The following is a 22,875-nucleotide window of genomic DNA, read 5'->3' on the forward strand; positions in this document are numbered from 1 at the left end:
GTGCGTGAGAGTGAGCCCGGTCCTCCCGGCATTTCCCCTCTTTGGGCAGTTTTGCTTCATTTGTTTCCTATTTCTGCTACATAGAAACTAACTTCCATCTCAGCCCAGCCAGCGCCGCTGAATAGAGCCTGTGCTGCGGCTCCGTGTGCGTCAGATCCCTCCGCGCAGCCGTGCCGGCCCCCTCCTTCCCCTGCCTCCCTCCCTCCCTCTCCCGCTCCCGCGGGCGGCCTCCTTCAGGAAAGCGCCTGCCAACCAGCCCGCCGCTTCGGCTCGGGCCTCTTCTCGGGTCGCACATAAATGAATAAGTCGCGGGCCGGGCCGCGCGGAGGGGCGAGGGCGCGGGCGCCGGCCTAGGCCGAGGCACTCCTTTTCCCGCGGGGGGCGGGGGCGGCGAGTGCGGGCCGCGAAGGCGCGGACTCCTTTCTGCGGCGGAGGGATCCCGGCGGAGGCGGCCGCAGCCGGGGCCGCTGCCTGAGAGTTGTTGTTTCCTCCTCCTCCTCCGCCTCCGCCGCCGTTGCTTGAATGGTGGAGCCGAGGCTCGGCTCGTGAGCACACACTGACAGCTACAGGGCAGGCGGCGGCACCGTCCCCGCTTCCCCTCGGCGGCGGGCCGTCCCGCCGGCGGCCCCGAAGTGACCCGCAAACATGTCTCGTGAGAGGAAAGGCCTCTCGGAGCTGCGATCGGGTAAGTCGGGCTCTGCGGGGCCGCCGCGCCGGGCGAGTCCGCCCGCGGGCCCCCGCCCCCCGCGGCCGCTCAGCCCGTGTCTCCCCGTCCCTCTCTCCCGCGCAGAGCTCTACTTCCTCATCGCCCGGTTCCTGGAAGATGGACCCTGTCAGCAGGCGGCTCAGGTAGGCGGCGCGCGGCGCGGGCCGGGCGGGCGGGCGGGCGGGCGCTCGCGGTGGCCGCCCGCGGGCGTGGGGGAGGGCGGCGGCGGCGGCGGGGCCGCGGCCCGGGGCGCGGGGCTCAGCGTCCCCGCTTTGTTGTCGCAGGTGCTGATCCGCGAAGTGGCCGAGAAGGAGGTAAGGGCGCGGCGGGTCGGCGCAGTCCCGTCGTCGCACGGCCTCCCCGGGCCGCTGCGCGAGCCCGGGCGTCCGGCGGGGCGCGGGGCGCGGGGCGCGGGGGTCCCCGGCGGGGCGCGGGCCGGGCTGGGGAGGGGAGCGGCGCGGGCCGGGCCGGGGGCCGCGCTCATCGGGCGTCCTGTCCCCGCAGCTGCTGCCCCGGCGCACCGACTGGACTGGGAAGGAGCACCCGCGGACCTACCAGAATCTGGTGAGACATTCACAGCGCACAGCAAAGAAACTTTTCCCCGAGTCGAATAAAAATTGAATTTCCCGCAATTTTTTACAGAGACAAAAACTTGGCCTCAGAACGGGAGAGCTGCAAAGGCCACGGGGAGGGTTGGGAGGCAGGAGCGGGGGCTGCGGGGGGCGGCGGCTGGGGGTGCGGAAGCCCCGGGGCCGCAGGGGCCGCGGACAATTTATTTGTGATATTTTGTTAATGTGCTAGAAATAAAGATACGTCATGAGTGTTGTGCAGTGCAAGGCCGGAGGAGGAGGGGCCGGCGCGCGCGTCCGTGCCGCTGCGGGCGCGCGCGCGAGACGGAGGCGGCGGTGGCGGGAGCGGCGCAAGCCTGGAGAGCGCGCTCGCCAGCTCCTCGCTAGCTCTGCACGCGCGGCCGGCTCAGCTTTCTCCAGACCCACACAATAGCTGGTGACTAACTGCTCCGAAGTGGCATTAGCATTTCACAAGAAGGCCATTCAGCCAACGGAGGAACCTTGGCAAGATTTTTTTTTTCTTTTTCCTTTTTTTACCCCCTCTCCTTTTCCTTTTGCTTTCTGTAGATTCAGACTTAGGTTTTTAAAATTTTTTATTATTTTATCTTTTCGTGGTTGGAGGCGTTCAGATGTTTGATGGTAGCTACCCAGCGGCACATTGTGCATTTATAAAAAACATATATATATATATATATGTATATATATATATATATATACATATATATATATATATATATCTGCTAAGTATAAACCTAGAAGTTTTAACAGGCGTTTTCAATTTTTCTGATTCTTGGGGTCTATTTCCTTTTACTAAAAATCGTTAATGGAGGACAGGACGAGTTTTGATTTTTATCTACATTGTTACCGTTGCCTGGACCTTGGCTCTTGGTTTGTTTGTTTATATTGAGATTTTTGTTTAATTACTTGAAAGTAACTTTTTTTTAATTGTTGGTGGGTTTTCCTATGCAATAATTTTAAAAAGAAATTGCTTTCCAAAAATGGAGTATTGTTAATGGAAAGGTAAAGTCTCAGTGCTAGTTTATTAAAGGAGCTGTGGTTTCTGCAGTAACATTTTTGCCTACATTGATAGAAGTTGTTGATATGAATGTGTTGAATAGTCAGTCACAGCAGAGTCCATTGAGCAGTTGAAATTTAGACAATACATTGAAAAAAAATTTGGGGGGGGGGACGTTTGTGACTGCTTGAGGTAGTTGTAATTACTTGTGTTGTCAGGGCTGTAGTGATTAGGCAGTTTTGGTAGTTCACAAGGAACGTCTTCTGTGATGTCATGACATGATTTTGATAGCTTTTGTTTGGTTTTAGATAGGATTCAAATAGCTTTTCTATGCATGTCTTATGATTGAATATAAACTGTAGATGACTACGTGGTTGTTTAGGCTTAAAAGATCTACTGGAGACTTTTTATTTCCATGCTTTAAGTTAGTTTTCAAGTAGTGATCAAAGTGATTGGGATTTGAAGTAAACTCCACGGTTTACTACTTGCAATATTTTAAGTTTTTAGATTTATAATTTTTGACAAATCTTCACTGTATGTCTCTGTCTTCGTGGCTGTTTAAAAACATGAACTCTAAAAATAAGTTGTACCAAACTCTTTTTTTTTCCTCTTTAAAAATCCCACAAACTCCAAGTCACTAAACATTGCTGTCTTTTTTAACTTGAACTAAGAAACTTTAAGTAATACTATGTTTCTTGATTGAAGCAACCAAAAAATGGAAATGACTAATCTGTGTAGGTATATTAATTTTGTTTGTTTACTGAAAACACTATTATAGATTTAGATTTAGGCCTAATTTGATGTTAGAGGAGTTCTCATTGGCTCAAATTTTAGTAAAATGAAATGTTCACAGTTTTCAAATTTCTTAAATTGTCTTTGTTAGTATGCTGTTTAATCAAAACCTACTTGTTTTGTACAAAGGTGGCTTTTCTTGCTTGAAGAGTTTTTTTTTTTTTTTTTTTTTTTTAACCTAACAGTCAGTCAACCATGGCTTTACTCTTAAGACAGGTAAATATTCTTACTGGCACTTGGAGTGATCCCTTCTCTCTTATTTATTCAGCATGAAACTGCCTGCTGGATGCAAGGCACTCTTTGAAGTACTTTTGTATCCATCAGTTTATATGCTGAGGTGTGTGAGAATATGAGAACTTTATCTCACTTTAATTGTAATTTTAGTTAGCTTTAAAAACATTTTTATTGCCAGGTTTCTGAGCACATTAATAACCTGAAAATTTTATGATTTTGCTAAACACATGCAAAATATCTTGTATATTCTATTTTCTTAATTTAATCTCATGACTACTTCAGATTGAATTAACAATAATTGCTTTAATATTATTGTATATGTAAAAATGTGGTTTCAGTAATTTCTACTTCTACCTAGAAATGGCTTGCTGGTGTATTAACTGACAAACTGAACAATATTTTAAGTGGAAAAATTCATGTGAAATTGGAATTTTCTAGAAAATCTTTAGGAAAGAGATGTATATTTGTACTCAGTGAGTTTAAAAATAAGTATTGATCAGCATTGATAGCTTATGAATAGTATTCCAGTGATTCAGTTTTGATTCAGAGGAAAATGGGATGTTTACTGCAGTTTTGAAAGTTGGAGTGTTTAGTGCAGTTTTCAAAATTTGGTAAATTAAAAAAGTAGAATTGTTATATTTGTGATTGAAAAAGGGAATTCTTACAAGCTAATAATTTTGTCTTTGGTATTAATGTGATGGATTATTATCTGGGTGAACACTTAACATTCTTTTAAAATTTGATAGGATACTTGATTTAAGTTTACTCAGGATCTACATTTGTTAGCATGTCTTTTTTTTTTTTTAAGGTAAAGGACTTTTTCAAATATGTGTCAGAATTCTTTTAGATGAAGCCAAGCATTAAGAGAAAAAACAAATAGCATTCATTTATTTTTTTAGACTGGCCTTGAACTATATGTGTGGGCAAGGTTGACCTTAGATTTCTGATGTCCCTGCTTCCAATCCCAGAGTGCTGGGATTAGAGTGGTTTCTGTAGTGTTGGGAATGAATTGAGGAGGAACTCTGTGCATGCTTGATAAGCACTTCACAGTTGAGCTGGCTGCATCTACAGTCCAGACACATTTCCATACAGTAAGAAAGGGGCCTGTTTTTTGGACAGTGTTTTCAGGTTTTTTTTTTTAATTTTTTAATCATGGGATTTCACTTAATCCAAGGCAGTCTGAACTAGCTGTAGCTATACAGTTCGATGGCCTTCAGTTTTGTCTTCTGCTTCACTTTCTTAAGTGTTGGGATTATAGACATGAGCCATTTGGCTCATTTCTTAACTGTGTATTTGAATTTGTTGGTTTTTAAGTTCTGTTTCCCAGTTGTCTCCTTAATTAGTCCTGACTGCTATTTTATTAGATCTTAAAGAAGATTAGGAAAGCATTTTCACCAGACTTGGGATACTTAAACTGCATCTTACTAGATATCTTTTTGTCAAAGTAAAAGAATTTGAAGTCAGGAGATGTAGCTTGTTTTCTTAAACCCTGGTGATAATTAGCTTGCAGGTGATATGGGCAAGCTATTTGTAACCATAGTAAAGCGTAGATTGAAAATTATCTGAAAATATGATTTTTGAGTTAGAAATGGTAGTGCATTGTTTTTAATTGCTTATCATTCATTTTTGAAGTTTAGTATCATTTTTTAAAAAAACTGGATTCATTTATAAAATTAGTATGTGTATATGTGAGTGTGGATTTTATGCATGTGTGATTGTAGAGGACAGGACACCCTTGAGGTGGTGGTCCTCAGGCACAACCCACTTCCTTTTCTGATAGTTTCCTACTAGGCTAATCTGGCTGTGCAGCATGTTCCAGGGATCCATGACCGGTTTGTCTTTCCAGAGCTAAAATTAATTACAAGTGTGGATGCTTGGTATTTTTTAACATGGGTTTTGGGCACCAAACCCAAGCACTTAACCTTTATTCCCTAGGCCCATACATTTTTAAATGAAATAAATCTACATTAGATTCTTAATACTCACATTGCAAAATGATGTGGACATAAAGGGGTAGTGGAGCCGTTTCTTTCCTAACTTCATGGTGGTGATTTATATGGCTGAGACAGGAGTATTGAAGGCATCCATTTGTTAATCTCTAAAATAGTCTAATGATGGCAAAACCAACTTAAAAGGCTGGGAGTAGTAATTGGTATAGGATTTGAGTTTGTTCTTGGCAATCATAGTGACAGTAATAATAAAGGTTGTATAACTGTAGTGGTTGGTGTAAAGTTTTCTTCCATAAGGAAAGTATTTCTATTTGAGATACAAGCACTCATAACTTTCTCAGCCTAGCAGTACATTATTAAAACGTTAGAAGGTACTACTAATACGCTTTTTTTAGACTTGAAGATGAAATAACCCTAAGAAATAGAAAGTCAGTGAATACAACAAATAATTCCTTAGGTATTGTGGATAGGTCTGTAGACAAATTTTGCTATGACTTTCTGTGAGACAGCAAACATTTGATGTTTGGTGGGGTTGAACTATCTTGAACTGAGGCTGGAGTTAGAGCTCCTGTGGTCAAGCATTTGGCTAGTGTGAATGAGGTCCTGGGTTTGATTTCCAGTATTGAGAAAAGGGAAACAATCAGAAAGTGAAGAGGAGGAAAGTAAAACCCTGAACTGATTAAAGACCAGTGAAGCCTTTTCTTTTAGTGAAGATTATGCTGCTTTGGAGTAGGTAAAGAAGAGAGACTGAGTATTAACATTGGCTCCTTTGATTCAGAAATTTGGAATTTAAAGCCAGAGTAGTTTGTGAAAATTGTCATATGTGTTGTTCTTAGACTACTTAAAGATGTGTTCCAAGCAATTTAGTAATTCAGAATTTGTATAATTCTTATGTTAGCTTTTGGTTAAATACATAGTGTCAAGTTTTTAATCCATTTGGAGGCTCTTTGTTAGGATAGACTGCAAATTTTCTTCTTTGTTGGTTACATCTAGAAATTCTTTACCTGCAGACATTTTTCTCTGTCCCAAGTTTTGTCATTATCTACCTATTCCTGTGGAGCGTTAACACTTGGGCAGATTATTTTGAGCAGTACCTAATCTAATGAGTGAATTCATTCTTATTAGTAGTTTCCCTATGTGTGTGTATTTTAGGATTCTCAAAACAATATTAACTTACCTGGCCTTGATTTATCAGATAATAAAATAATTTCCTACTTAATTTTTATTGACTTCAGGAAGATCAGGTATTATATGAGTACAATGGATATTACCCAGTAATTAGGAGTTTTAAGTTAATTTTGTAATGAAATGTAAAAGTGATAATAAGGGCTGTCAAAATTAGGAAAGTTAAATTACAATGTTTTCAGTTTCATATTTTGTTTTGAGAGGATGTTTTGGTGACAATAATTGGTGAAAGTTAATAAATTTCTTTGAAAAAATTTGAGAAACCATTTTGAAGAATTAATATGTGAAAGTTAATAAATTTATAATTAATGAATTGAGCAAGTGGAGTGAGTATACAAGGGTATAAATGTTCTGTGATATGAAGAAAACTAAACGTTTATTTATGGAATTTGAGAATGTAAGGTATTATAATTCAAAAACAATGGTAGAGAATAGTCATATAAACTTGAACTTTTGGTTACTGCGTATGAGGCAGTAGTCTATCTTTAGCTACTTAGTACAAGGCATGTGCAGTCTGAATTTCAAGGATGGTTGGATGAGGTTTTTGATACTAAGGAAATCTAAGTAACATTGTAGTTTGGTATATCTTCTGCTTAATTTAAAATGAAGCTGTACTGAGATTTATCGTATAAATTATCCGTGGCATTACAGATGATGGTAGCATGTTCAGAAGCAGTACCAAAGAATGCATGGATTCTGCCACAGTTAGCATGGCATCTTGGGTTCCTGTCATGGGTGGAGAGCATATATATAAATAATGTAGGGAAGGTTATAGTGTAACAATGTAGGGAATAACTGTGAGGTATGCCGAGTCTGAGTTGACTCAATTACTTTTGGAGGCAGAAACACTAGTTTGTAGGCAGCTTGGTGAAACACGTGTCTGAAACTTCACTACCTCTACGTTAGGCGATAGTTATTTTGAATCCTGAAAACTGAAACATACCTAAAATTGAAACTGGTTGTTCTGTCAGTATTATTTACGTTGACAATTTTAAGAATAAGCAATTTAAGGATTTTTTTTAATCTTTTCATTAGAAAAGATTAGATTTATACATTTGAGTTTTAAATTATACGTTAACATTTGAGAGAAAATTTATTGAACATAGCAAATATTTGATTTAAAAAACTAAATGTGTAACTATGTATAGAGCACCCCTATTATGCTGTATGGAGGAATCTGAAGAGGTCTTGTTTTGTTTTTAAGTAAAACACTCATACTATAAATAAAGTTGAAAATATTTGTATTGCTATTTTCTTTAAGTGACAGATACTGTATTGATAAGATCAGCGGAATTCTTATGGTTGACTGAATTCTTGGAAACAAGCATTCATGTTGTACTTGTTTCCAATTACTTAGTAAGCAGATGACCCAGATTAATATTGGTTTTGACAAGGTTCTGTGTCTTTTGTTAAGCATCTTATAAGGAAATGATGAAAATTTAAGAATTCTCAAATTAGTTAACCTAATTTAGAAAATTTGACTGTGCTATGAACAGTGTTGGAATCTGGAGACTTGGACTTGATTATTTGTCTCCTATTTTCTGAAGGTAAATCCTTGAATTTACCTTTTCTTTACCCATGACATAGGGAGAGCTTCCCTGCATTAGTTTGCTAATCTTTAATCTTTATAAAGATTAAATTATGAAAAATAGTTGGTGCCAAGATATTTTTCTGTGGAGAAGCTAGTAATGCACAATGCACACTAGCTATAAAGATGATAATTTAACTTATACTTCAAAAATCATAAAGCTTCTAAGTTTGGAAGTTTTGAGACTTAGTTTTATAATTTTGGGATTTTTATGATAAGGCTTATAAAAGTGAATCTGCTTGTTTTTTGAATTGCCAAAAATTCAAGCAAAATTCAGCAGTCCTTTTGTAGTATAAATATAGAACAGAAGTAACTCGCCCTTTTGATCTGACAAAGTTTATTCATCTTATCACATGGAAAGAATGAATATGAAGGAAATATTTTAATTAAAACATGTTAACACTGAACATTGAACTTCATTTTCCTAAATACTGATTTGCTAAAGGAAAGGACATTGTTTAGGTCAACATAAACAAACCAAATAATTGGAATAAGTATATGGAGCTAACCCATAATGAAAATCTACTAGGTTTAATATCACTGTGTAGTATACCATTCATGTGTATATGTCATGGAACTAGAAGTGAAAGTGACAAGAAGAATAAAGGGACTAATTGGAGTGGAAAGGGTTGAGAAAAGGGCAGATAGGAGGCCTGGAGAGAAATATGCCCAATATGCAATATATACTTGTATGAAATTATTAAAAAAAGATGCCCAAAACAGTTTCCTGGATTACGTAAGTTCCCCCCCCCCCAATATTGGGTCACTATGTAATGTGTGCTTGAAGTATAATTAATGTAACAGTTGACTCTCCTGTGCAGTGCTCAGGGCTTAAATAGGAAGTTAGTGATAACCTATGCGGTGATGAGGACGCTTGGATTTCACTCTGCTTTCTCCATTTGTATTCCAATAATGCCTGGATGTCTTCTGAGCTACTGACCCTTTCTTTAAAAGTTGAGTGAGAGAAGTTCTTTTGGTTTATTGAGACAGGGTTTCTCTGCGTAGCCCTTGCTACCTTGGATCTTGCTCTGTAGACCAGGCTGCTCTCAGATCTGCATGCCTCTGCCTCCCAAGTGCTGGAAAAGTGTGCTCCACTATTGCTCATCTGAGTAAGAGAAGTTCTTACCCATATCTGTCTAGTAGAAATCAGTGGCTTTCAGTTTCCTCAGGGGAATATCCTACTGATCACACCTTTTAAAAAACATTTGTATTTCATGAGTGAATGAATGTTCTGCATGTATACCTACATGCCAGAAGAGATCATCAGATCCTATTATAGATACTTGTGAGCCACCATTTGGTTACTGGGAATTGAACGCAGGACCTTTGGAAGAGCAGCCAGTACTCTTAATTGCTGAGCAGTCTCTAGCCCCCGATAGCACCCTTTAACACTACTTTCTGATAGTTGACAAACTTTTTGGTCTGGAAGGGATAGCTGCTTATATATTGAATAGCTTGTGTCTTAAGTTTGCTTTTCTAATGCTGTGATAAGCACCATGCCTAAAAGCAGTTTGGGGGAAGAAAGAGTTATTTCATCTTACAACTTCAGGTTATGGTTATAGTCCTTCACTGAGAGAATTAGGGGCAAAAACTTAAGCAAGGCAGGAATCTGGAGGTAGGAACAAAAACAGAATCCAGAGAGGAACAAATTGGTTTATTCTCCTTGGCTTGCTCAGTCAGTTTGCTTTCTTCTACTATATAGGACATCTGTCCAGGGGTATACCACCTACAGTAAGCTCTGAAGACCCCCCCCCCATCAGTTATCAGTCTAGAATATGTTCCACAAACTTGTCTATAGACAGCCTAATGGAGGCATTTTCTCAATTGAGTTAACTCTTTTCACAAAACATTAGCTTGTGTCCAGTTGACAACTGACCAGAATAGTAGCATGCTAACCCAGAAACCTAAAGATTCAGATTAACCAACAAGCCCACTTAAGTTTTTTTCCCCAAATATGCTGTAATTTACATTCTCAGATGATTCTCAGATGATTATACCATTCAAATTGCAGTTAATCTAGTAATACTTATATGTGATCTGAGAAAGAAATGTGATTTTAATCAAAGTTGGAAAAGAAATGAGAAGAGCTGTGTTATTTTCAGAGAAGGAAAGGGTTAAGTGCTTTGGCTTGTAAGGTTGGGTACCAAATTGGTATTGACAGTACCTGTTTTAGAGCATTTTGGGTGGTGGTGACATGAGGGTCCATGGTTGCAAATGAGTTCTTAAAGAGACTCTAGGATTCCAGGTATCCTGAGGAAGTTGAATGGCCAAAGCTAAGAATAGGTATAAATTTGGGAATTAGTGTAAGAGTTGTCCAAAGAGAGAATGTAGTGTGTGGATTTCGGCTCTGACAACTAGAACCTTTAGGATCTTTACCACTTTGTGACAAGAGGATGAACCTGCAAGAAGAAATGGATGCACAGATAGAAGAAAGCCAGAGAATGAATAGCTTGGAAATTAAATAGGAAGTGCTCAGTTGGGCTAGATGATGGCAGAGACATTAAGATACAGGTTTATTTATTTATTTATTTTTTAAATCGGGAGTTAAGGTGAACCCTAGTGAGGCTTTTATTTTTCTGGTGCTTTTGTATTTATTTTAATAATAAACCGGATTCTACTGTCAGCATTACTTTTAAATAGTTTTGCATTAAGGTAAATGTAGGTTCACAAATAAAAAAATAGAGAGGGAGCCTATGTGCACTTAGGTCCAGTGTGAATATTTTGTGAAATCATGGTGATGATATTGACCTTAATAAGGTGTATGTAATACCATTTAGATCCAGATTTTCCCACGCTTGCTTATTTGTGTACGTGTGTGTAGGCATATTACATTCTATGTAATTATTATTTTTATGATTGTATTTTATTTCCCAGTATATGAGTCAATATGTAATATGTAACTTGGAGAAATTAAAGTAATAGTTGACTCTTACACCAGGTGCAATACCAAGGACATCACATGTGGCTTAATTTATCCAAGACCATTGCCCTTTTATAACTATTCTTACAATGCCTTAATGTCTCTAATGTATAACAATGCCTTACATGCCGTTCATTTTTAAAATAGTATCTCAAAATGATATAACTTGAATCATATAGTAGATAATTTTGGGAGTTTGTCCCCCCCCCCCACCTCCATGAGTCCTTAAGCATTTCTTAATGTTTTTTGTTTTAATTCATGCAATGAAAACTGTTGTTGACTGAGGCAAGAGAGTGAGAAGAAATAAGACTGATAATGAACTATCAAAAAAACAACAAACTCTATGTTTCTGAGGAGGTGAAGCCTAGAAACACATCTGGATGATGAAAACTGAAGGGGAATGGAGAACAACAGGTCAGGCAGGATTTGGGGATTTTGCCAAGAAGAAACTTGAGGATGTTTAAATGTAGGCATGAATAGGAAGGAGGTAGTTGAGAAGAACTTTAGACATAGGGAGGACTAGCTTATAGTTTGGATTTTTTTTTGAAGTCAAGCTAGGTAGGATTCACAGCATAGGTAGAGGATTCAAATCTTTCATATTAAGGGGAACAGTTGTGCTAAGAAACAGTAGGTTCAGTTGTAGCTTTAAGGATTTGATGGGGAAAAAAACAAAGCTCCTTCCATAAGTAGACGAGAAAGGGGCTATGGAAAAGGACTCAGAAGAGCTTACGCATTGGGTAAGAGAACATTTTTAGTCTCCGCCCCTTCTGCCCCCCAACACCTTTTGGTGATAATACCTTACAGACTGCTGAAGAGAAATAATGGCAAACAAAACACTGAGATGTATTCCTTGGGGCTACTTAATGTTAGACTATTTTAATAGTACCTGGTTTGGGGTATTGTCTGGCTTTGAAAAATGTTTGAAACCACTAGAATGAATAAAGTAAAATATTATTTTGTTCTCTCTATGTGCTAGGATAGGTGCTAATGAAATGTTTGTAGTATTGGGTAGTGGTGAAGTCAGCAGTTCTCATTCATTAACATGTTCATTTACCTAACAGTCATTTATTAACCCCCCGAAGTTATGTTAGGTACCTTGTAGACAGGTAAACAGGTCTAGTCCTGTTTATATAGGACACAGACATGTTAGTTGATTGGTGAGTCAATATAGTATATGAGGTCTTCTGAAATCCTTGCTAGAGAGGCACAGAATGGATTTCTGATGAGGATATAGCTACCATTAGGATATACCTACTTATGTTTAAAGTCAATGTACATACTATGAAATGTTAAGGATGATCAGGGGAAGTTTGGAATGTACACAAAGGATGTGCAAAAAGAAGGGATTAAGGTAGTATGAACAGTGAAGCATAGACATGAGGAAAATGAGGTTTGGAAGTGGGTGGGTAAAGAAAAGATTTCTAGTAGACAAGTTTCTATATTTAGTACCTCAAAAACTTGAGAAAGCATAGCATTTAAGAACTGAAAAACTCTTCTAACTGGAAAGTTAAAGTTGAGTTTGAAAAATTAGAATATTCTGTTTTATCAAATAAAGCTTTAGTCAGTGGATTCACAGTATTTTACTAAAAGGTATCGTGCCTACAGATTCTAAAGCAAGGCCGTTGTAAACTTCATCTAGTTAAAATAAAAGGCTGAAAAGGAATTTTGAGCAGTTTTTAGAGGTCATGTTAAAATTTGGGCCATGATGACTCTGTTTAAGAGCATTTGCAGGTCTTGCCGAGGACCAGAGCTGAGATTCCAACACATGCATCAGGCATCTCATAACCCTGTAACTCCATTTCCTGGGAATTTAATAAGTTTTTGCCTTGGTAGGCAGTGGGGGCATCAAGAAACACGCAAATAAATTAAAAAAAAAATCACAACTTTTAAAACAGTAATTGTGTAAGTTTTGATCCGAAAGGCACCTTACAAATACTTCAGGTGTTTTTATTTAAAGTTCATTTTTTATAATTCAAGGTGTGCGTGCGTGCGTGCGAGCAAGAGAGAGAGAGGAAGGTAGGTAGGTAGGTAGGTAGATAGATAGATAGATAGATAGATAGATAGATAGATAGATAGATAACAGGTGTTCTGCTCTATTACTCTCTATTAGTCCTTTGATACAGGGTCTTCTACTGAACCTGGCCTTAGACTAACTATCGGTAAGTCCCAACAGTCCTATCTCTATCCTCAGTGCCAGGGTTATAGGCATGTGTAACCACCTTGGAGTTTCATGTGGACTTTAGGAATTTGAATTCTGCTCCTCATGCTTGACCAACAAGCACTCTTACTTGCTGAGCCATCTTCTCAGCCTTGATTATATGTTTAGCTGACACAGAATTCTTTAGGGGTAAAGTACAATGTTAGGCACATATATATTGTATAGCTATCAGTCAGCATTTAGCATATCTATCACCTAATACATTTATCATGTCTTTGTGTGGTAAGAACATTCAGAATATTTGAGCTGTTTAGATAAGTTTGCTAACTATGTCCATCTTGTATGTAGAATCCAGAATTTTCTGGGGCTTATCAGTGATAAGTATAAATATAATTTTAAAAATTATTATGTTTTATTTTAAACATTAAAGATTTAATTTACTAATATAGTACTCATTAGTGTTTCTTTTTTTGGTTTTTCAAGACAGGCTTTCTCTGAATAACTACCCTAACTGTCCTGGAACTTGCTTTATAGACTGGCCTGGCCTCAAACTCAAAGAGATCCGCTTGCCTCTGCTTCCCGAGTTCGCCACCACCATCGGGCATCATTACTGTTTCTTAAAACATGTTCTGAGTCTGACAGATAGTAGGGAGAAAGTTGTACTGTGGCTAAATAAGTCAGGAAAATTATGGGTTAAACAAAATTAAAAAACAGATTTATCTGGAGTCTCAGAGGCTTTATTGACACTGGACATAGCTTGTAATATATTTTTATTAAGGCCCTCTTTTTTCTAAAGGTACTCGTTCTGCCAAGCCTTTTTGACTACTTTAATATATACATTCTAGACTGCTGTTTTAATTATTAGTGTGACAGCATGGCTCCATGATAGTTTTACAAGAATATCTTCTGGAGTAAGATTTCTCTTAATGACTTCATGTTAGAAATCTGTTTATTAGTCAACTTTAAAAAATATTCACACTACTCTTGAGTATAATAAAACCTAATGGTGTATCTTGGTAGTAGAATGCTTCCCCTGCATGCTCATGGCCTTGAGGTATATCCCCAGCACTGAGGAAGGGGGAAATAAAAAGAATATAACAGATAATATGAGATACAATAAAAAAGATTTATCTATTCATAGCCCTTAACATTTTAAGAAATTCATTTTAAGTTTGTTCAATGGGTGATATACTTTGAAACTTGGGCTTAAGGCCCCAAGTGCTTTTAGATTGGTTCAGGGTCCATTCTTAACATTACATGTTACTGTATTCTTTTGTTAATGTGAGTTGCACTTTGCTGTTAGTTGCTATTAATGTTTCATATAGTAGAAATTTATTCAACTCCAGTATAGTAATCTAATTTCATGTTATCACAAGTAACAGATGTCACAACTTTTCAAAACAAATTTATAAGGGAAATGGCTTTTATTTACCTTTTTATTTATCTTCAGTATTTGGTTTACTTAGATCATTAGTTCTTGTTGACTCTGTTGTGAAATCCTAAGTTGTGTATGTGGCCTCTGGAAACCACTACCTTACAGAGAAAATGGCAGGGAAAGGCAGTTGAGGTTTTATCTTTAGTTAGGATTTTACCTGAAGACTCATCATGGCTCTCAGCATGTGTTAGAGCATCTTACTTGAAATGGTTAATTTCTATAATAGGACATATTTCATAACTTTGGTGGTAAATGTAAAGTGGTAAAATAGTATATATTCTAATTTAATTCTTGATTTTGATGGAATCCTGGATTAGATGAAATAATAAAAAAAATGAACATTATGGTTTCAAATGCTGATAAAAATTAATCAGCGGTGTGGAGTTCTTAATGTGGTCTATTTTTTTTTTTTTATAGTAGATAGGTTATTTTACTGTTAAACTTGTTTGATGCAAAAGTTAGAATTTTGCCCTCCTTCCCATCCCTTTTAAAGGTTTTTGGTAAATTAAGAATTTAGCATGGTGGGGCATAGTGCTGCATACTTTTAATCCCAGTGCTTGAGAGGCAGAGGCAGGCAATCTCTTAGTTTGAGACCAACATAGTCTACATAATGAGTTCCAGAACAGCCGGAGCTATGGAGAGAAACCCTGTCTCTAAATAAAAACAACAAAAATTAGCATAGATGGTATATTAAATATGCTTAAAGTTGGTGTAATGATAATCTAAAAATACTAATTGTCTTTAATTTTTAATTGTTTCAAAGACATAATAGTTTCAAAACACTGGTTTTTATGTTTTTGCTGTTGCTACTTTACATTTTTGAAAATCCAAATGCTATGTGTTTTCCTTTTTTATGGGTGTGGGGAAATATTCAGAATTTCTATCCCAGGATAGCCTCAACATTACACAGTAGAGCATCTGCAACTCCAGACTGCCGGGGTCATAGGTGTGTACCTAGAGATTAAAAGCCCAGTGCCTTTTGTGTCCTAGGCAAGCTCTACCAACCGAGCCATATAGCCCCTGCCCTGAAACTGTATGTTTATCATTGTTTAGTATTGGCATTGGCCAGCATGTTAATTTATATAACTTGATTTAGTTTACATTAATTTATAGCAATTTTTTCTTCTTCAGTATACTAAATGATAGGGTAACGATGTGAATTAAGTGCTTTAAAAACCTGAACATTCTCTTGGAGTGAAAACAGTGTTGACTAGCCTATGTAATTTTTGTGACTTTTACTTAATATAACATAGCAAATATTTTTTGTTTGTCTGGAACATAATAGGTGCCTATGTCTGTTTTTGACACAATAGGTGAAGTATTATAGACATCTTGCACCTGATCACTTGCTGCAAATCTGTCATCGGCTAGGACCTCTTCTTGAGCAAGAAATTCCTCAGAGTGTTCCTGGAGTACAAACTTTATTAGGAGCTGGGAGACAGTCCTTGCTACGTACAAATAAAAGTATGAATGTTTTCTATTACAATTTAGAGTTCGTTTTTTCAATTTTTATATTTTTGTATTTATAAAATGCATGTTTTGATAGGCTGCAAGCATGTGGTATGGAAAGGATCTGCTCTGGCTGCACTACATTGTGGAAGGCCACCAGAGTCTCCAGTTAACTATGGTAGCCCGCCTAGCATTGGTGAGTGGAGTTTACTATGTTGTAGTTTCCTCTAGGTAAAAAATAAGTGAAAAGAAAATTTTTAGTTACTGTGTTGTCAGAGATATATTACACATATCAACATTCAAAAACAAAAACCTCAGATTTTCTTACGTAAAAACTTTTAATAAAGTCATAATGTAGAGTTGCAAATTATAGGTATTGTGTTTCTTAAGAAGATTGGTCATCTCATTAATGTTTTATTTCTCCTGAAACTTCCTTAATAAAAATTATGTTTAATTAGTTAAACAACTAGTTTGGTTTTCTTTTAATAAGGATTACATATTTTTGTCTAGGAAGTTTCAAATAGAACAAATTTGCATGTATTTATCTCTTGAATTGGTTTCTAGACACAGCCTATCAGCTCTGTTACTGCTACACTTTGTCCTGATAAATTAATAGAACATCCTTAGGACTTGCCCTTTTGATTTTTGTCTTATACCTTTCTTCTTTCCAGTATGTTGTCTAACTATAATCTTAATATTATATGACTACCTTTGCTCTTTCCAAAGGAATATAAACAGGTAAATTATGCCAATTTAGAGATATTTATTTCTTATACCATTATGTCAGCTCCAGGCTTTTAAAGATCTTAGGTTAGTCCTAGTTTCTTCTCTGATGTGCACTGTCCTGTCTAATGTCCTTTCGTGAAGCTGAAAATTCTTACTATTTTAAAATAATGTCTGCTTCATTATTTCTCCTTTCTAGAACTTCAATTAATCAAATGAAGGCCTTTTTGTTGTTTAGTCTGTTACTCTTTTTTCTGTTTACATTTTTTTCTTTTTGTGATGAATGCTGGGTCATTTCCTCTTACCAAAAATATCTTGATGTTTGTATGATGTATAATTATAGAATCATGGTTGGTTATATTTTGTTTATCTTTTACTAGTAAGATTTACTGTCATTTTAATATTAATATAACAAAAATAATTCTGTAAATTATGCTGTACTGCTTTTCCTATTCATCAATTTTTCCTACCATTGTTGTTCCTTTCTTCCTTTCCGTTCATACTTTTATTCCTCTATACTTAGTGCTCCTCACTTAAACAGTTATTGCAACCTGCTTTCTTAGTAGCTGTTTTCCTTTCACAAGTCATTTTCTTGTGCTTTCTTCATCATAGTTTTAGTATAACAATTTTATAGTTTGTGAGTTTCATTTCAAACTCAGCTATTTTCTTTTTTGTATTGCCATTTGTTCTTAATTTCTCATTTCCAATTAGTACATTGTTAATTTAATTTTTTTTTTTTTTTTTTTTTTTTTTTTTTGCTTTTCTATCTTCTGTAAACAAAAAGACATTGCCCCTCTTGCCCCTCTGAGGTCATTCACCCCCCCCCCATTTTTTCTCTTTTCCTTATAAAATAGGAGGATAGCTCTCAAAGATTCCTAAGATGTGTTTGCAATATACCAAAGTTCCTTTTTTGAAAATTTCCATTTCAAAACATAAGTAAGTTTTTGAAAAATAACAGTTTCCACAGGGAATTAAGTGCTCTTAAAGTTGTATTTTAATTTCTTAAGTAAATTATTTTTAAGTTATAGATGAGATAAAAGATTCCCCTATCTATATCTGACAAGCAACTCAGCAACTAATTAAGGGTGTGTTCACTGTCTCTCCTTTCACTTTTCACTGTGTATTCCCCTAGTCATTATTGAGTTCTGTGTTGGCTTTTAAGTAAGATTGCCCATCTTTTCATTAGGCCTTTGACTTTTTCAATTTCTTCAAGAATTCTTTGAATTTAATGTTTGAACATTTCCTGGGAAATTTTTTGGAAATGAGGAAGTTCATAGTCAGGCTGAGTAGATTTTTTAGAGACATTAGTGCTTTATTTAGCCCAATGAAAAAAATAATCTCCAACAAAATTATTTACCTTTATAACACATAATGCTTTGATTGCTTAGGGATAGCCATTATAAATATAGCTTTGAGTTTGCAGAACAAGTGCCGTCATTTATTTGCACTTTATAGCAGCTCTGGAAGAGACCCCTTTTATTAACAAAGAAATCAAATTGTAGGTATGGTAACAAATTCAGTGTGTTCTGTGGTTGCTTTGGTTTGCAGCTTCTGCATTTGGCTTTATATCACTATAATGTAGCACCCTGTTCCTTCTGTGAAATTATGCATGAACATAGCAGCTATGTCCATTTATTGTCAGAATATAGTAATTGTTGGAAGAGTGCCTTAGTATAGGAACTGCAAAAATAATGAAGTTTAGAAATAATGAAGTGTGGTATATTCTTCCAAGTTTATATATTGTGAGTTAAGTACTTGAATTTGAGATCAGATACTTGGTTCCTTAAGAAAATTATAGGAATCTTTGTGTGTTAGACTTATAATTGAAGATGACTTCGAATTTGGAGTTTTCTTCCCTTTACCTCTTGAAAGCTGAGATTATAGGTGTGTATCTTATCACATTTGGTTTATCTTGTGCTAGGATAGAACTCGGTTGTTTTATGGATAATGCACATGAATTCTACCAATTAAGCTACATCCCTAGCCCCAAATTTTATAGTTTGAATGATTGGATTTGTTACTCTAAATTAGCTTTTGCTTTTATTTGCATTCTTTCCAGTTTTATTTGCATTGCTGCCAAGAGAGAAAGCCACAATAAATTATCTTAAAGCAAATCTCACATTTCTCCTTAGAGACCTTAGATACATTTTCACCAGAATTTGTTTACAATCTGCTACATCTTCTTAATTTTTTTCTTTTGACACTTGTCCTTTTGCATTTTGTGTGCTAATCATACTAGACTTAACTGTGCTTGGGGCCTTTTTCATCTTTTTATTGAGATAGGATCTTACTCTGCATTTCAGGCTGACTTTGCAAGTTAGAATTATATGCCTGTATCACCTTGCCTAGCTCTGTAACTGACTTATATTTTTTAATTGAGTTTATTTTGTGTGTGGTGTGCACATGCATGTACTACACATTTGTATGGAAGTCAGAGAACAATTGTAGGAATTGATTTTTCTTCTTCATGTCCTGGGGTTTGAACTCTGGATATTCTACTTGGCAGCAAATCCCTTAACCCTTTGAGCCATCTCCTGTCTCCACGTTGTTAATGCCTTTTTAAGCTCCTGGGCCATTGTACATGCTGTTCCTTCAATTTGGGAATATAGTCTCCTCCTGTCAGTATTTTTTGTCTATTTGCTTTTCAGTTTTTATATTTCTTAAGTTTTCTTAAGTTTTCCCCTATGTTTGGAACTTTTACTGTTATGTTTCAAATTTTCTATCTACCTTTTGCCTCTGGGATTTTTACTCGTGTGTATATCGTACTTTGACTGCTTCTTGTGTCTGACCGTGGATATAACCCCCTCCCCTCTCCTTCCCTCCCCTCCCCTCTCCTCCCCTCCCCCTCCCCCTTCTCCTCTTCTCTCCTACCTTCTCCTTCTCTTCTTCCTCCTTCTCCAGCCTAAATTTCTCCTCCTATTTATTCTCTCTATCCTGTCAATGCCTCTCCTGCCCAGCTATTGGCTGTTCAGCTTTTTATTAGACCAATCAGGTACCTTAGGTAGGCAATGCAACACATCTTTTTATAGTTAAACACACATCCTTATATCATTAAATAAATGCAGCACAAGCAAATGTAACATACTTTTACATAGTTAAAGTAATATTCTGCATCATAAATAAATGTAATACATCTTGGCCCAGTTAAAATAATACTCCACAGCAATGTCGTTAAGTCCTCATTTCCTGTCTTTCTTCCTTACTAGGTTCAATCTCAAAGATTAAGTCTTCTCTGTTAACATCCTATTACCTACACTTGGCTCATATATGCTCTGTAAATGTTAGTTGGCTCAAAGTTGAATGACAGAGATGTTTGACATAAAGAACAACTACATAACTTTTTAAAGTATTTCTAAGTTTGATCCCCAGCACCAACCAAAAAAGTAAATTTTCATTTTGTTGAAGACAGAGTTTCTCTGTGTAGCATTGGCTGTCCTGGAACTCACTATGTAGATCAGGCTGGTCTTGATCTCAGAGACCCACCTGCCTCTACCTTCCAAGGATCTGGGTGGAATTAAATTAAGGTGTGTGCTACCACATCCGGCCAAAAACTAAAATTTTTAAAAGAATTTTTATTAAGATAACTTACCAATATTTAAAAATTAAAAGTATTGTTATGCTGTAGTATTTTCTAGTTGAAGTGGCATCAGATTGATTTCTAGTAAATAAATTGGTAAATAAATACCATTTTTAGTATTAATTATAGTCATTATCTTTTCTTTTTCATTTTATTTCTTATGTACTTGGCTCATGAAATTTTACCTGCTTTCTGCTTTTTTTTTTCCTAAGAAATTGTTCATCTGTACTAAATCTGTTGTTTTTTTAAGTAAAACAACTAAAAACCAAAACTGAACATGTGAGAATTTAGCTTCTAAGTATACTAGTCCTTTTATTTACATAGTAAAATGAGAACACTTTCAAAGATGTTCTGTTGCCCGAGATTATTTCTATCTTCTATTCCTCATTACCTTTCTTAATTATTATAAAACTGATTATATGATTGTTTTTCTAATATTGTAATCATCATCTTAGGCTGAAGTTGGAGCTGTTCATTATGTGATTTATCTTGTTCTGCTCCATGTGGTGCTGTAGAAATGAACCAAATGCTGTCTGGCCTTCAAGTTAGGATTTTTAGGTTGTCATTTTCTGCTAATGTCTTTATTAATAGTAACCTCAGAATAATTTTTATGTTTCTATAGTGAATTACATGTTCCCTTTTAAGTCTTGCTTCCTAAATAAAATCGAATGTAACTGTCTTTGATCTACCTTACTTTAATAGAACAGCGAATTTGCGTGCGGGTGGGGAGTATTCCTGTTGTAAATGTACGTGCAGGTACAAATCCATGCATATACACGTGGAGCCAGAAGTAACATGTTTGCTCTTGCTCTTCACCTCATTGAGTCAGGTTCTGTCTTGGTCTGCTAGGCTGACAGGCCAGCAAATCTCCTGGATATCACTGTCTCTTCAGCACTGAGACCATCATGTCTGGTTTTTATGTGGGTGCCCTGGTACAAACTCAGGTCCTTCTGCAAGCAAAGCAAACACTTCACCCACTGAGCCAGCCTCTCAGTGAGAGGTTTTATAAATCAGACATAAAGCCAAATGTAGTCAGACTTTTTGGGGCCACCAGCCCCCAGATAATGACATGGAAACTTACTAATTATGAAAGCTTGGCTTTTAGCTTAGACTTGTTCCCATCTTGCTCTTAAAATGTAAATTAATCTGTTTCTATTATCTAAGTTCTGCCACACAGAATTTTAACCGTTCTTTCATTCTGTCTCCCCAGTTACTTTCTCCCTGGAAATCCTACCTGTCCTCTCCTGCCTAGCTATTGACCATTCAGCTCTTTATTCAGTCAGAGTAATAAGATAGTGATATATTTTCACACTGTGTGATTAAATGTTCCACAACAACCAAAATTGTGTTTATCTTCTGGCTTGCAAGTTAGAATATGAGATAGGTGAATTTTTTTGTTACTAATTTTTTTTTTTTTTTTTTTTTTTGAGGCATTGTCTTCTAATGGAGCTCTATACTAGTTATCCTTATGCTTGTTCTCTTTTTGCCTTAGACTCCTTTATGCTGAGGTTAACAGGAGTGTTCAGTTGTGCCCACTAATATGTGAATTCTTTATAATATTCAATTTTTAGTCCATGTAAAGTTGGCATTGGGCATTTTCTGTGTGTATGTGTGTGTGTGTATGTGTGTATACGTATACGTACATAGATACATACATATTAAATTTTTTTTTTTCGGAGACAGGGTTTTTCTGTGTAGCTTTGGAGCCTGTCCTGGCACTCGCACAGTAGACCAGGCTGGCCTTGAACTCTCAGAGATCAGCCTGCCTCTGCCTCCCAAGTGCTAGGATTAAAGGCATGCACCCCAATGCCTGGCTTCATATTTAATACACTCCATTTTCAATGCTTTTTGTAATTAAACAAATTTATATTTCTGTAAGTATTTTCTATCAAGCTTTGGATTTAAGTTAATCTTTCTAGACATTATAGAAAGAATTTGTGCCCAGTAGGAGAAAGCTTCAAATTAGAGAAAAGCTTAAGAAGAAGTAGAAAAAAAAATCAGTGTAATTGGTTTTGTGCTCATAGTTTGGGATATTATTTCCTTTCAGTCTTTTTTCCTAATGTTGATGTAAGCAGCATTGAGTATACTCTGTTACCATAGTGTTGGGATCATTACAATTTACTTTCAATTCTTTTTTTTTTTTTTTTTTTTTTTTTTTCTTGATGAGGCATGGTAAAGATAAGAATATATAAAATGCATTGAGTCATTTCTAGAATGTAGGAAAGCACTCAGTAAATATTGCCCATTATGAGCTATTATTTTCAAATACACCACATTGACATTTTTCAGCATAATTGAAATTCATCTACTAGTCTTTAACTTAAAAAAAAAAATACATTTACTTTTGTTTATGCCACAGTGTTCCTGTGAAAATCAGAGGACAACTAATTGGAGTCTGTTCTCTCATTCTACCCTGGGGATTAAAACTACATTGGTTTCTGGCCTAGATTTTACATTATTGAAGTCCTTCTACTTCTACTATGAGCTTCTCTAGCTGTAATGGCTAGATGTTGATGGCTTTTGTTTTTTCCTGTCATTTTATTTCAATATATTTGATGTATGGTTTTTAGTGTCA

At 36.9% G+C, this 22,875-nt stretch overlaps 1 protein-coding gene across 3 annotated transcripts in view; it reads left to right on the forward strand.

Annotated features, from left to right (window-relative positions):
• The first annotated feature begins 416 nt into the window (after positions 1-416).
• Positions 417-22,875, forward strand: part of Phip (pleckstrin homology domain interacting protein) — a 111,362-nt gene continuing 88,903 nt past the window's right edge. For 2 of the 3 annotated variants that reach the window (XM_051173027.1, XM_051173034.1), the window contains exons 1-6: positions 417-685; positions 791-849; positions 991-1,020; positions 1,211-1,270; positions 15,865-16,015; positions 16,098-16,196. In XM_051173027.1, the coding sequence (XP_051028984.1) occupies positions 646-685; positions 791-849; positions 991-1,020; positions 1,211-1,270; positions 15,865-16,015; positions 16,098-16,196 (439 nt within the window). In that variant the 5' untranslated portion in view covers positions 417-645. Of the gene's footprint in view, positions 686-790; positions 850-990; positions 1,021-1,210; positions 1,271-15,864; positions 16,016-16,097; positions 16,197-22,875 lie in introns of those variants that run through there. The other variant, XM_051173041.1, reaches the window with a different exon arrangement.

This window comes from Phodopus roborovskii, unplaced genomic scaffold, assembly GCF_943737965.1.
Source record: "Phodopus roborovskii unplaced genomic scaffold, PHOROB, whole genome shotgun sequence".
In the NCBI taxonomy this organism is placed as follows: Eukaryota; Metazoa; Chordata; class Mammalia; order Rodentia; family Cricetidae; genus Phodopus; species Phodopus roborovskii.